The sequence below is a fragment of the Strigops habroptila genome, chromosome 2, assembly GCF_004027225.2.
Source record: "Strigops habroptila isolate Jane chromosome 2, bStrHab1.2.pri, whole genome shotgun sequence".
NCBI lineage: Eukaryota > Metazoa > Chordata > Aves > Psittaciformes > Psittacidae > Strigops > Strigops habroptila.
Genome location: NC_044278.2, coordinates 50,894,146 through 50,906,541, shown reverse-complemented (window position 1 = coordinate 50,906,541; position 12,396 = coordinate 50,894,146). Strand labels below are relative to the sequence as shown.

Below are 12,396 nucleotides of genomic sequence, written 5' to 3'. Positions count from 1 at the left end.
GGTTTCTTTTATCACTCCATAATTATTGAATCAATCACCATCAGCTTATATTGGAATGGTTAAATAGCTGAAACCTTAACTTCACCTGACAGTCTAATTCAAAACCAAACATCATTCTTCAGTTGTCTTTACAGTTTGCCTAGGTCCTACCTAAAGAAATCCCTTCCAAAATTTGAAAGAAAACATGGGATACCTCAAAGTGGGGAACTAAGCAGTGTGCTTTGCATTATGCATCTTAGTTGTATGTGTGAAATGGCATCTTATTCTCAGATGTGTGCAGAATGAAGATGCAAATTTACCCCAAAAGTTATCACAGCTGTCATGCAAAATGCAAATGCAATGGACCCTCCTAAAATGCATGACCATCTCTCATATTTTAGAATTTTAAGCAGGCTAAAAATTAAGATTTCCATTAGAAATACATAGCCTTATGTTCAACAGATGTAAGGTCTAAAAGTGAATTTCAAGCAATGCATTTATTAGCTAATTTAAATACTAATAAGGAGATAGCCACTGAATAGTTATGCTTTTGACCTTTAATGATCCATCATTAGTGCTGTAGTACTGATGTAAATATGAAAAACTTTTCCATCCTGCATTGTCTATATTGCAGCTGTACTTACAGGTCTTCACAACTTTCCTAATCGCATCCTAGCTCTGTGCTTCATTATCCACATGTATTTATAAATATCTAAAGTATCATTCCAACTTTAACATTTACAAAATAAATTGAACCCTATATGAAAAAGTAAAATAAGAGATGTGGTACTTATCTCTAGGAAAAACTTATGCATAATTACAAGTCAAAATTTGGTTGATTTATTCATAGCTGCTAAGCAGTGCGTATGTAATCTACTGTGCACTATGCTGAAAATTTATCCTGAGGTCTGAAAGACACATTATACTTATAAGAATGTATAAACAGTCACATGTCAATTACAAGTTTACAATTAGATGGCAATCCAAAGCCAAACAGAAAGCAAATTCACAAGGATAGCTTAGGTGACCCCACACCAAAGTTGCTTTGCTTTTTTTAAAAAGACTGCCCTTCTCCAAGTACTGATTTTACTTGTCTCACCTGGAGTCTAGGGGAATCCAACAGAAAAATGTTTGATGTTCTGCAGACCTATCTGGGCCTAACAATTACATGATTTGCATGGTAATATTAGGTAGGTAAATCTAGGGCAATTGCCTCATCTTACTTCATTGTGAAAAGAATTCAGATTTTTTTGGGCCAAATTCATTCATCTTAAGATAGATGAGCTGTGTATGAAAATGCTTCTTTTACTTTACTGATCTTGAAAACTCTTTATAGTAACTATATCAGATGTAGATGGGTACACTGTATGTAGATCCCACCCTCTATGTATCTACAATACACACAGGTGGAACTTGATTGTGCTAACACTAGAGTTTCAGTGTAGGATTCCTCAATCCAGCCATGTTTTGAACTGCCAACAGTGGTAGGTCTGAACTATTCCAAGCTGGAGGGAGACTGTCAGCACATCAGCAGAGACAGGAAATCCACTTCAGACCAGCTGTACTGTGGTCCCGTAGACCGAATGCGCATCAGTAGTGTGAGTGCCTTAGGTGCATGCCTGGAGTCCATCCTCGAGTTTAGTTTAATTTGAAAGGAATCCAGGTCACGAAATCCAAAAGGACTTTGCTATGCAAACAGAAATATATTAACTGTCCCTGATTGGATTTACTGTAAATAGGCACTCCTGATCTGAATTAAAACACTAGTATAGATATGCTTTTTTCAGAAGCAGATATTGCTTGTTTGGCAGAATGTCCTGTTGACACCAAAGATCCCACTAACATGTCATAGAAAGAACTGAGTGCATTTGAAATTCCAGTTTTGCTCTTTGGAGAAGACTTCATAGTATGGGCTGGTTCCATAGCATAACTTTAAAAATAATAGTAACACAATAGGACTGATTCCAGACTTTGCACTGAATCTACACTCCACTTTCTTCCTGCAGGAATTATTGTACATTTTGTAATTAGTTATTAATTTGTTTTCTGTTCTAGTACAAGCAGTTATACTAACTAGTATTCTCCCCACCCTTGATGTTCGTATACTAATACTTCCTCTATGCAGAATCACTTGTCTTCTAGATAAGGTGCTGTAACATCAACCTGTTGCTTCGCCCCAGAATTTCCACTTTCCAGTAGTCGTGTTCTAGCTCCGAATGTTATACAAGTTGAATGCAGAGTTTATGTACTGTTCACCATATGTGCAGCACTTCTTGTGTTGCTGTCAATGGTTTTATTATTTTCCATCTTTACCTCAAGTGTTGAGCTCAATGACTAGGTCTGAAAGTGATAATTACTTCCTCTCTGCAGAGGCAAACTGATTTACATATTTATCAAGGGGAAACTGGATGGCTCTGAGCATACCACGGAAACATTTGCATATTTATGACCTGAAATGTAAAAACCTTAAAATTAAGATAGGGATGTCTCGGTCTTAGTTACTAAGCTTGTTTTTATACAATGGTTTTAGTCAGTGTATTTTGTAATCAGATCAGTGCATTAAAGAATGAAGTATCTTTTTTCGTCATGCAAAACCAACATAGAGATTAAAATGATTGTTAGTTTCTGAATGATGGTGTGCAGAAGTTGCAACATTAAGTTTTTATAAGGTGAAAATTTTAGCCTTTGATCCCTGAAGAGATGATGAAGTGTGGAATTCCTTAATTAAATCCTGTAGCAGAAAGAGGGTCCCAAGAGGTTTATTGTATAGAGGTTATATAGTTGAACAGCTTCAGTATCTTTTCTGGGAGAAATATGGGCTTCCAGATACTTATACATGTAGGGTTAATTTGTAGGAGTTTATGCACGTACTCAAAGGACTCCTGGGTTGCCACTCACAGGGGTGATCCCCTTCAGCTGACTGCATGAGTTGTGATACTGATTAATGATTCTACTCAAACCCAAACATTAGTATCAGTAGGGAATTCTGAAACCACAAATAAAAATAATTTAAAAAACCACCACCACCATCAAGACCCACAACAACTGCCTTTTCTAGGTAGAGATGTGATGGCTGATCTTCCCAGATCACTCTTTGTCCAGTAATTGTCTCAAGATTACTGGAAGCTTCTGGATAAAACAGAGGGTTTTAAAAGTCTGTTGGAGTGGGGAAAAAATGTTGTATTTACAGGAATTGGCCTTATCATCAACTGTCTTGTTCTGAGACAGATCCTTAACCCTCCTTCTGAATCTGATTCTTTCTGCAAATCTGGCAAACTACTTTAAAGCTTTCCTCAATATTTTGTCCTAATGCCTAGATTACGCAGAGGTCTTCTGTATTCTGGACTTTTTAATTCATAATTTTAGAAGACACTGAATTATTTCAAATTAACACAAATAACATTTATGCCCTATTGACTTCAAATGGCAGTGAACTAATTTATAAATTGAATGCATTTGCTCATATGCTTGCTTGACTAAACCTTTGGACAGTTTTCCAAATTGCTAACACATTTGTAGACACATTATTGTTTTTAATGTAATTCTAAATTCTCTGTGAAATCTACAGAAATAATAAAGTGGAGTAGTAAAGAAGAAATTAAATTGTTATAAGAAAACAGTAAAGGATGTGTTTTGCCTACTTCGTAGTATTTGCTTCCAAAATCGATGTAATATTGCATGTGAAAGGTATCTGCTCATAGAGATCCACAATACATTCTTTGCATTTTTCTTCTGTATTGGTTACCATTTAGGAATGCTAATAAGTGAATGTGTTGCTAGTGTTAACGGTAGCCGTATCATTCAAATGCACTTTGATGGGGCTTATCTCCTAGTAGCACACACTATATTGTTTATTTATAGTTTTCATTCTAGAAGGTGTCACTGTTCAAGATGAAAATAAAAATGGAAGTTTTGCTTCCTTTCTGTGAGTGCATTTGTGATTGCCATTCTCTGACAATAGTGTCATTTGAATTATGACTATTAGTCCATCTGTACTGCAAAACGTTGTTGCTAAAATAAACTGTCATTTTAGCGTTTGTTAATTAATGCTAATGTAACCAATCCTTTTTGTGTTTAAAAATCCAAATGAAGGAAATGGAAGTTTTGCTACTGAGTTCAACAAGCTTTGGATGAGACTTTCCGTGCATTTTATTGGGTTTTTTTGGTTTGTTGGTTTTTTTTTGTTTGTTTTTGTTGTTTGTTTTTTTTTTTTCCTGAAATGGTAACATTAGAGTTACAGAATTTATCTTTCTTTTCAGGCTAAGTCAAGCTGATCAATCAACCTTGCTTCAAAAGAAAAGTCATTATAATGATGACTGCTTTATTTAATTATTTGTAATAGTGAGACATTTTTCATTGCTTTTCATTTTCCCCAAAATGATTAGGAAATCAAAATATCCATTATTGAATGACAGCAGATGTCTCTGATCATGAGACATTATTTAATGTGATGTGCTGAGTGGAATTCTCATTTTATTTTCATTTTGTTTTATATACAGGGTGAATTTTAAATTCCTATTTCATCAAGGAAAACTGTATGTAAATAAAAATACATTTGTGCCTGCCATTACACATATATTTGTTTGTGCAATGCCATTTATTGTTATAATCATAGAATCATAAAATCATAGATTGCTAGAGGTTGGAAGGGAACTCAGGAGGTCATGTGGTCGAATATCCACACATAATGTCCTAATTTATTTATATACTCTAGTTTTCTGCCATCATTGCCACCTTTCTAAGGGATATTATAATTACTTAGCAAGTACATTCTGCAGACAACCTCAGAGACCAATTGGAAATTGCCTTTCTCTTTTCTGGCACTAAGTCCACCTGCCGCAGCAAGTGAATGGCTTGTCAGATGGATCTGCATGATTTTCCCTCAACCCACCAACTTTAAAATGTCAGCCATTATAACAGATTTTTCTCAGCTCTGTTGGGAAATTTCAGCTCCCACAAGGTTGCAAAATTTACTTAAACAAACTCACCTACTCTTACATTTCTTCTTTGCTCATAGCTTACAAACAAGACCAACAGGTATCGCTTATTTAACTGCTGATGTTCCTTTATTCATCACCCAATCATTTGAGCTGATAAGAAATGAAGACAGTAAAACTTTTTAAAAAGGCAGTTTGAGAATGCTATAACATTAAAAGACATGTTTAAATAGTAGCACTAAGGTACGGTAACTACTCATTATCCAGAAAAAAGAGTATAGCAAAAGAAAAGTCATCTGAAAATCTTTAAAGAAGACACAGTATTTCAAAGTTCTTAGCCTCATTGACACAATAATTTGGCATCAGCTGATGAATTAATTCTTGATTGACAGGTGAGCAAATAAAAATTAACATTGAAACTGGACCGGTCTTGAATGTTTAAGTAAAAAGAGTAAAGATAAAATGGTTGTGAAGACCGAATTATCTTTACATGCTCTCAGATCCCTAAAGGACAAGGCTAAAGCTCATTTGCAGGCTGATGTGAAGAAGTATATTCTTAAACCTTGGTCGTTTTCCGGGACCAGTAATTTTAGATTCCATATTAAATTCACTGGAGCAAGTTACAAAGAGCGGCTTCACTCTCCTTCATACAGAAACCCTCTTTAAAGAACTCAGTCTGAATAGGTTTGAATGTAATTGGTGTGTCCTGCAAGGCTCTCCACCGTGCCAGTGTGAGGAATCCTTTGTGAAAAAGAAGCATGAGCCCCTATGTCTTAGAGTTACACAGCATATCCATGTGGAAGCCTCTTTTAAAACGTGCATGTGTATGTATTAATTTGCACATTTTGAGTTTAGTTGATGTTTATTCTTATATGATGAGAAATTAGGGACTAATTAGTGGGTTTGATAATGAAACAGGGGGCGTCCAGAAGCACTCCATACATTAACTTCCTTTCTTCTTAGAATGTCTTATTCTAATGCTCACACTGAGATTTTTGCCATGCTGCCTCTATAGGTTGCTAAGCAGCAAAGCTTTACCCTCAAACTGTTAGCTCTATTCTGCAAGCTGAGACTCTTTCGGATATCCTCAGTGGTTTGGATCTTTTTGCTGAGGGGTTTCCTTGATTGAGAGCAACTGCTTCCAAAGGTCACTGGCCCTCTGTGGGTCAGCCTTTTCCTCTGATGCCACAAATCCTCTCATTTTATACTTCAAGTAACCTGGCAGCAATCAAACCATGGTCCTTATTGCAACAAACCTTGTGCAATTGTCCCCTACTGTATGCTGCATGATGCCAATTGCTGTATATAATAATGTTTATACGGAAAGTGATCTTAAAAAGGCATAAGGGCAAAAACATTTGTATGTGCCAAGGCTAATGAAAAAGCCAGTCAAAGATATTAAAACTGTGCGCTCTCTCTCTTTTTTTTTAAATTTTTTTTATTTTTTTTAATTCCTAGGGCAGGTTCTGAATGTGCTGGACAAATATCACCTGAGTGATAAAACTCTTGTTTACTTTACGTCTGACCAAGGGGCTCATGTTGAAGAAATCTCCAGTTCTGGAGAAGTCCACGGAGGATACAACGGCATATATAAAGGTGAACATTCTCTGATGATTCTTAAAAACTGTGTCAGAAACTGTAATCTCCTTGTTTTCACTTCAAAACTTTAATGTACTCTGTGGCCAAGGTCAAAACTCGATTCCTTAATAGTAAACTTCTCATGACTGTCATTCTAAATTCGAATGTAGGTAGTAAATTTAAGGGATTTACTTGTGAAATACAGCAGCTCAACCAGAGTACATGCTCAGCCAGAGCTTTGTGGAGTTTTAACACTAACGAATATAACTCCTGAACTGGGCAGAGATACAGCTTTGGAAGGATGTCAGTTCATAGTACTTACTATAATGGCTGAATAGCAGAATAGAAAGGAAAAAAGTGGTCTGTGAGCCACCAGGAATCATAATTAGGAGTTAAATACCATGGAGCGAGTGGGATCACGCAAACATAAAATACAGAGAAGATGGGAGAACCAGCAAAAGAGTCTATTATATTCATTACAGAAAAAGTAGAAAAGGAAATTTAGGTTAAAAAAAAAGAAAAAAAAGAGTTGTATTGATTTTGGGAGGGGCAAGTTCAACAACAGCCTGCAGAAGACAAGATTTGAAGCAGAAAATACTGAGGGAGTTTTGAAAATAATGCATAACACACTTACTTAATTAAGGACTGATTTAGAAATGGAGAGACTTTAGTTAAAAGGACAAAGTCTAGTTGTATTCTTTTAGTGAAGGTCTTGAGGAGATTAGTACACCAAAATCTGTTTATTCTGTGCAGACTTAAAATCTGTTTAAAGTCTACTTTATTGTAATGCACTTTCTCCTGGTGATATCACACAGCAGTAGTGGAAGGAACTGCTTTTGTTGCAATATGGTGATTTGTAAAAAAGAAAAATTCCAGCTTGGCAAATAGCCTTCCTCATTTTGTCTATTCCTATATCCCTGGCATGGTGATCCCTTCAGTCAGCAGGAATGTAATACACCATTGGATACATTTGAGAACATGGTTCCAACATAGGGGTGAAAATAATTATTGCTAGCAATTGTTTTTCTTTTTTTTTTTTTTTTTTTTTTTTTAAAGCAGACAAGAAGAGATAATAGAACGAGAGAATGAAAGATGTGGAGATGGAAGAATTCTGCTTGATAGCATGGCTATAACATTCAGTCATAGGCTGGTCATAATCAAAGATTACGATTATTCAGTCACAGACTGCTCATAGACCACACTGTGAAACAGGAAATAAATGATTCCTTCTGACAAACTACAGAAAACAGCGTTTTCCAGTGTGCAAGTAGTAGACACACAGCATCAGGAAAATGCATGTCAACATGTTGATAATAATCGTATTGAATCAGGGTAGGAATGCTTGTTTTTATTATTTTTAATTAAATGTGATGAATATTCTTGTCATTTTACCAGAGATAAAATTATTTTCATTCTTTCAGTAGGAAGTGGTTATGTTCAGCTAGTTTTCCTTCTCTTCCCTTTGCTGAATTTCATGAGGTTCCTTTTGGCCCATTTCTCCAGACTGTCAAGGTCCCTCTGGATAGCAGCACAAGCATTAATGGATCAGCCATTCCTCCTAGTTATGTAACATCTGAAAAACTGCAAAAAGGAAGAAAAATATACAGTATACATATTACATATACAGTAAGCAATAACAGCACAGTGAGATTTTCAAGTGAGAAGACTCTACAGTTTTTAGTCAGTAGGTATCTGCATGAGAAATGACCCTTATGTTTTAAAAGAGCTGTGTGTGAAGGAAATGCTATACAAGCAAAACGAGCAATACCAAAGTCATCAGGTTCCAAACTATCAGATGGGTCCCCTTCGGCTAACACCAGAGTGAAATGTATCTATCTTGACTGTTAGCACGTAGGCCTTACTTGGTGATTGAAGTAATTAAGAAACCATATGGTTACATGTCTGTAGCTGTAGGCACAGCCTGAAGGTTTTTAGAAGCTCTAAAAAATACTCGCCTTCTAGAATGCCAGACATAAGATACAGGATAAATGATGAGGCAGAAAAAAACCCCACAAATACACTGGGGAATATGTCTTCCTGAGGAACTTCATGTTTGAATGGAGCATTTTCTATCAAGTGTTGCAAAATTTTATATTCATTATTGCAGAATGGAGAACAATTTGAAATAAATCTGAATTAATAAAAAATCTGACTGATAGGGTTATTTGGGGAGTGATTTTTAATATTAATTGTGTGGTATGCAGTTACCACCTATGCTATGTTGGCAAATGTTGTACTATACTGTGGGATAGAAAATAATCACTATATAAGAAACAAAAAAATTATTGTATGAGACATTCTTAATAAAATAGAAATAAATTAAAAGGCTGATGCAGCCAGTTGAATATACTTCTAACTTTTAAAAATACAATGAATTCTGCTTTATCTTCCACCCTCTCCATCTCCATATCAGTCCTCAGTTTAACAAGTATATTATGCATCACCTTCAAAAGGGATGAAGTAGAAGTGATCAATTAATTGCATAATTAGCAAGAATTTATTAATATTAAAAGTCATGTACAATAAAAAGTGCTAGAGGTCTGTACATCTCTGGCAGATTTAGTGGAAATCAGACCTGTGAAGCCCTAAGTCTCAGGCACTGATATAGCAATATGCCAAAAAAAAGCAAAAGGTCTATCTTTATGCTGCTTGTGCTTCATGCGCGCAAGCACTAGGAGTTTGCTTCATCTGATAAGTAGTTTACGAAACTGTGAGATATGAACGTCCTTTCTTCTTCTAACAGAGATTGTCTCTGCTAGACAATCTCCACTACTTATCTTGTACATGAGCGCTGCATGAATGTGAATATGCATCAAGCCACTTAACCCTCTTGTCAGAGCTGGAGCAGTATGTTCAGAAATAATTGGTTCTGCCCTAAAATCAAAAGCTCTCAACAGATCTCCACAATTCAAACTCACTAATTTGTCTTGATATCCAGCCAAATGAGCACCAATAATAAATTTTAAGAGGAGTTTGGAGAGTTAGGCTAGTGCTGCAAGACTGAATGCAGAATGAGAAAATTGCTATTTGAAGGTTTTATTACTCTGGGTTCTGACTGTGGCAACAGTCACCGTAAATTTGTATAGACCTTGAAATTAGAAACCAGAGCTAACATAGTGTTTAACTAGTTGCTGTCATTTGCAGTCTATATCTCTTCAATATCCTTTTTTAGAAGACATTATATAGTAATATTGCAGTGATAGATCAAAATCATGGCCTCAATTTCCAATGGCCTTTTTCTGACAATTACCAGGATACTTCCTTGGAGAAAGGTGCAGGAGCTGTGTAGTAAATAAAAAAGGTCCCTAAGAAGAGCTTTTTCTAATCCTAGATAGTATGACCTTGGTTTAAGTTGTGAAACCTGTCAATTTAGATTTTACAAAGAGATTTAGCATTAGTTATATAAGTTCTAGGAAGATGAAATTCCACTTAGAGTCTTTCTAAATACTTAGCATAGCCTAAATAATTTGGCGATGAGAACACAGTGCTTTCATTTACTGCTTTGAAATGGGACTGTTGCAAATTTCATTGAACATCTTGAAGTTTAATGCTGTTTCCTCATTGATATAGGGGGGAAAACTTATTATACCTTCCCCAGCTTACCTTTCTTTTATATACTTTTATTATGCCTCTTTCTCTTTAACACCTCATTCAGAAAATAATTGCCTCGCCAGTCTCTCTCTTCAGTCTTAACTGATGAGTTTTTCTTTGTCCCTAATTTCTCATTATTTTCTTTGAACTCATTCTAATTGCACAATACATTCTTTTAAAATGATTTTACAAGTATTGCCTTTCACATTTTGCCAATAAGTATCACTACCTGTTTATATACTTACTTTTTGATATTATCTATTAGATTCTATAGATTGCCTATTGTCTTTGTATCTTACTGATTACAGATGTGCATTAAGCATTAGTCTTTGCATAGGTCCTTTTTCTTAAGTATGTAGTGAATGTTATGGTATGAATAACTAAGACCGTAGAATGTCGATCAGTCATTTTTATTCTGATGGTCATTTGTGCTGCAAATACTTTTATAGATTTTGAACCTGCATCTTGTTTCCTGTTCCATCCAACTTGGTGCGAAGTCCATTATCTTTTCTTCTGAATTTGATCAACATGTCATACATGGAATTTTCAGTTCCACAGCTCACTTCCCTTCCAAAAGGGGAATACATTAAAATAGCAAGGAATGTAATGCAGAGTAGCATCAAGGTACCTTAATATTGACCTTTTTGCATAGTGTTACAGGCTGTGTGTTTTGTCTTTTTCCTGCCTGTTAGTCAGATTTTGATTCATGACAACCTTTTGTCTCCTAACCCATGATTAATGTTGCTGAAGCTTTTTCTGAAGGTCCTTGTCAAAGATCTTTCAAAGGTTTAAATCTAGGTACAGCCTCTAAAACAAAACATAGTAGCTATTTTAGTAAGAATTTCTTCCCAATAACTCAAGATTTTCTTACCTGAACTCCTGAAGGATTCCTGAGTACATACATGATAATACATTTTTCCTGGTTACTTAGTGTTTTGGTCAGAAACCGATCAGAGAAATTATCAGTTTCTCTCAGAAACCTAGTAGTTCCTGTGGACTTAGTGGTTGTTTGAGTCATTTGGGCTAGTTATTTTCTTTGGAAACTCCAAGTTTGTGGTTTTTTGGTTGGTTTTTTTTTTTTTTTTTAAAGTCTTTGTTTCTGTGTATTTTCCTATTTGTCTCTTTATCTTTCATATCAGGTAACTGAATGATTTTTAATATATTATCATGTAAGTCATGTTGGATGTATAATCTATAACCTCTGTGTTGTTTATAACATAAAAGTTATTATGACTTATATAAATTATGGTAGTTTTCACCCTGTTAAAATTAATGTTTTCAGATTAAAATATGGCAACTATTGTGTTCAACTGAAGTCTCTTAAAACTTTCTAAATTATTTTTCCAAGATTTTTTTTTTTCCTTTTATTTTTTCTGTTATATTTCTCTGTTGAAAGGTATGGAACTCTGGGGTATTGCTTTTGAATGTGATATCCAGGATACCTGCACTGACTTCTTCTTAGGTGCTTTTCACTTGATTTCTCATTATTATGACATCTGCAATTTAAGCATGTCCATTTGAGCTAGTCAGCTTTTCTTTAGGAACTAACTAACTAAGGTTATTTTTTCAAAATACTTTAGATGTCTGTTTTAGAATAAGATGGATAGAATATTTGCACAATTGAATAAACACACGTCTTAAGATGGTCTAGAGGATGCCATTATATTCTTCTTTGGTGCCCTGAGATTTTGAATCTAATTATATTGTGGTAATTTTTACTTAGTTGCTTAATTACTTATTTCTTGAATTAGCTGCATTGTGTTATAAAATGCATCTCTTCCATTAGGTACTTTATAGCAGTAAATGATGAAGGCATTAAAATATTTTCTCCATACCTTTTATCATTATACTATTTCACTGGTACATATTCAGACAGTAGAAATCTTCCCTCATTGTCAGCTGTTGATATCTACTCCACTCTGTTACATATGGGATTTTCTATGGAGTCTCTTTGTATCTCTTAATACTCTTACTGTCACCTTCTTTTCGATACATAGCTAAATATATTTTGCCTGTACCTTGGACCTGCATATTAGAAAAATTGTGTTTCTTTGTACTTATGGAGCATTTAGCACAATGAATACAGGCACTTGACTACTGTCATGCTGCTAGAGTGGGTTATGACTTCTTCTAATGGAGTCAAACACTGATAATGGCAAACCATTTGAACAACGTTCATTCCAAGTACTTTGTGCCTTAGAAATAGGTATATTCATAGATACTTTGATAATATCCATGAAAAATAATAATGAATGTGTCTTAAGGACTTAGACCCTGATTTTTACATCTACTACAGATCTGTGAACGCTAG

General features: G+C 35.0%; 1 protein-coding gene across 9 annotated transcripts in view; it reads left to right on the top strand.

Moving 5' to 3' along the window:
• The window catches only part of STS (steroid sulfatase), a 103,566-nt gene that overhangs the window by 54,930 nt on the left and 36,240 nt on the right, over nucleotides 1-12,396 (top strand). For all 9 annotated transcript variants that reach the window (XM_030475591.1, XM_030475590.1, XM_030475589.1 and 6 more), the window contains one exon: nucleotides 6,375-6,512. In XM_030475591.1, coding sequence (XP_030331451.1) covers nucleotides 6,375-6,512 — 138 coding nt within the window. The remainder of the gene's footprint in view (nucleotides 1-6,374; nucleotides 6,513-12,396) is intronic.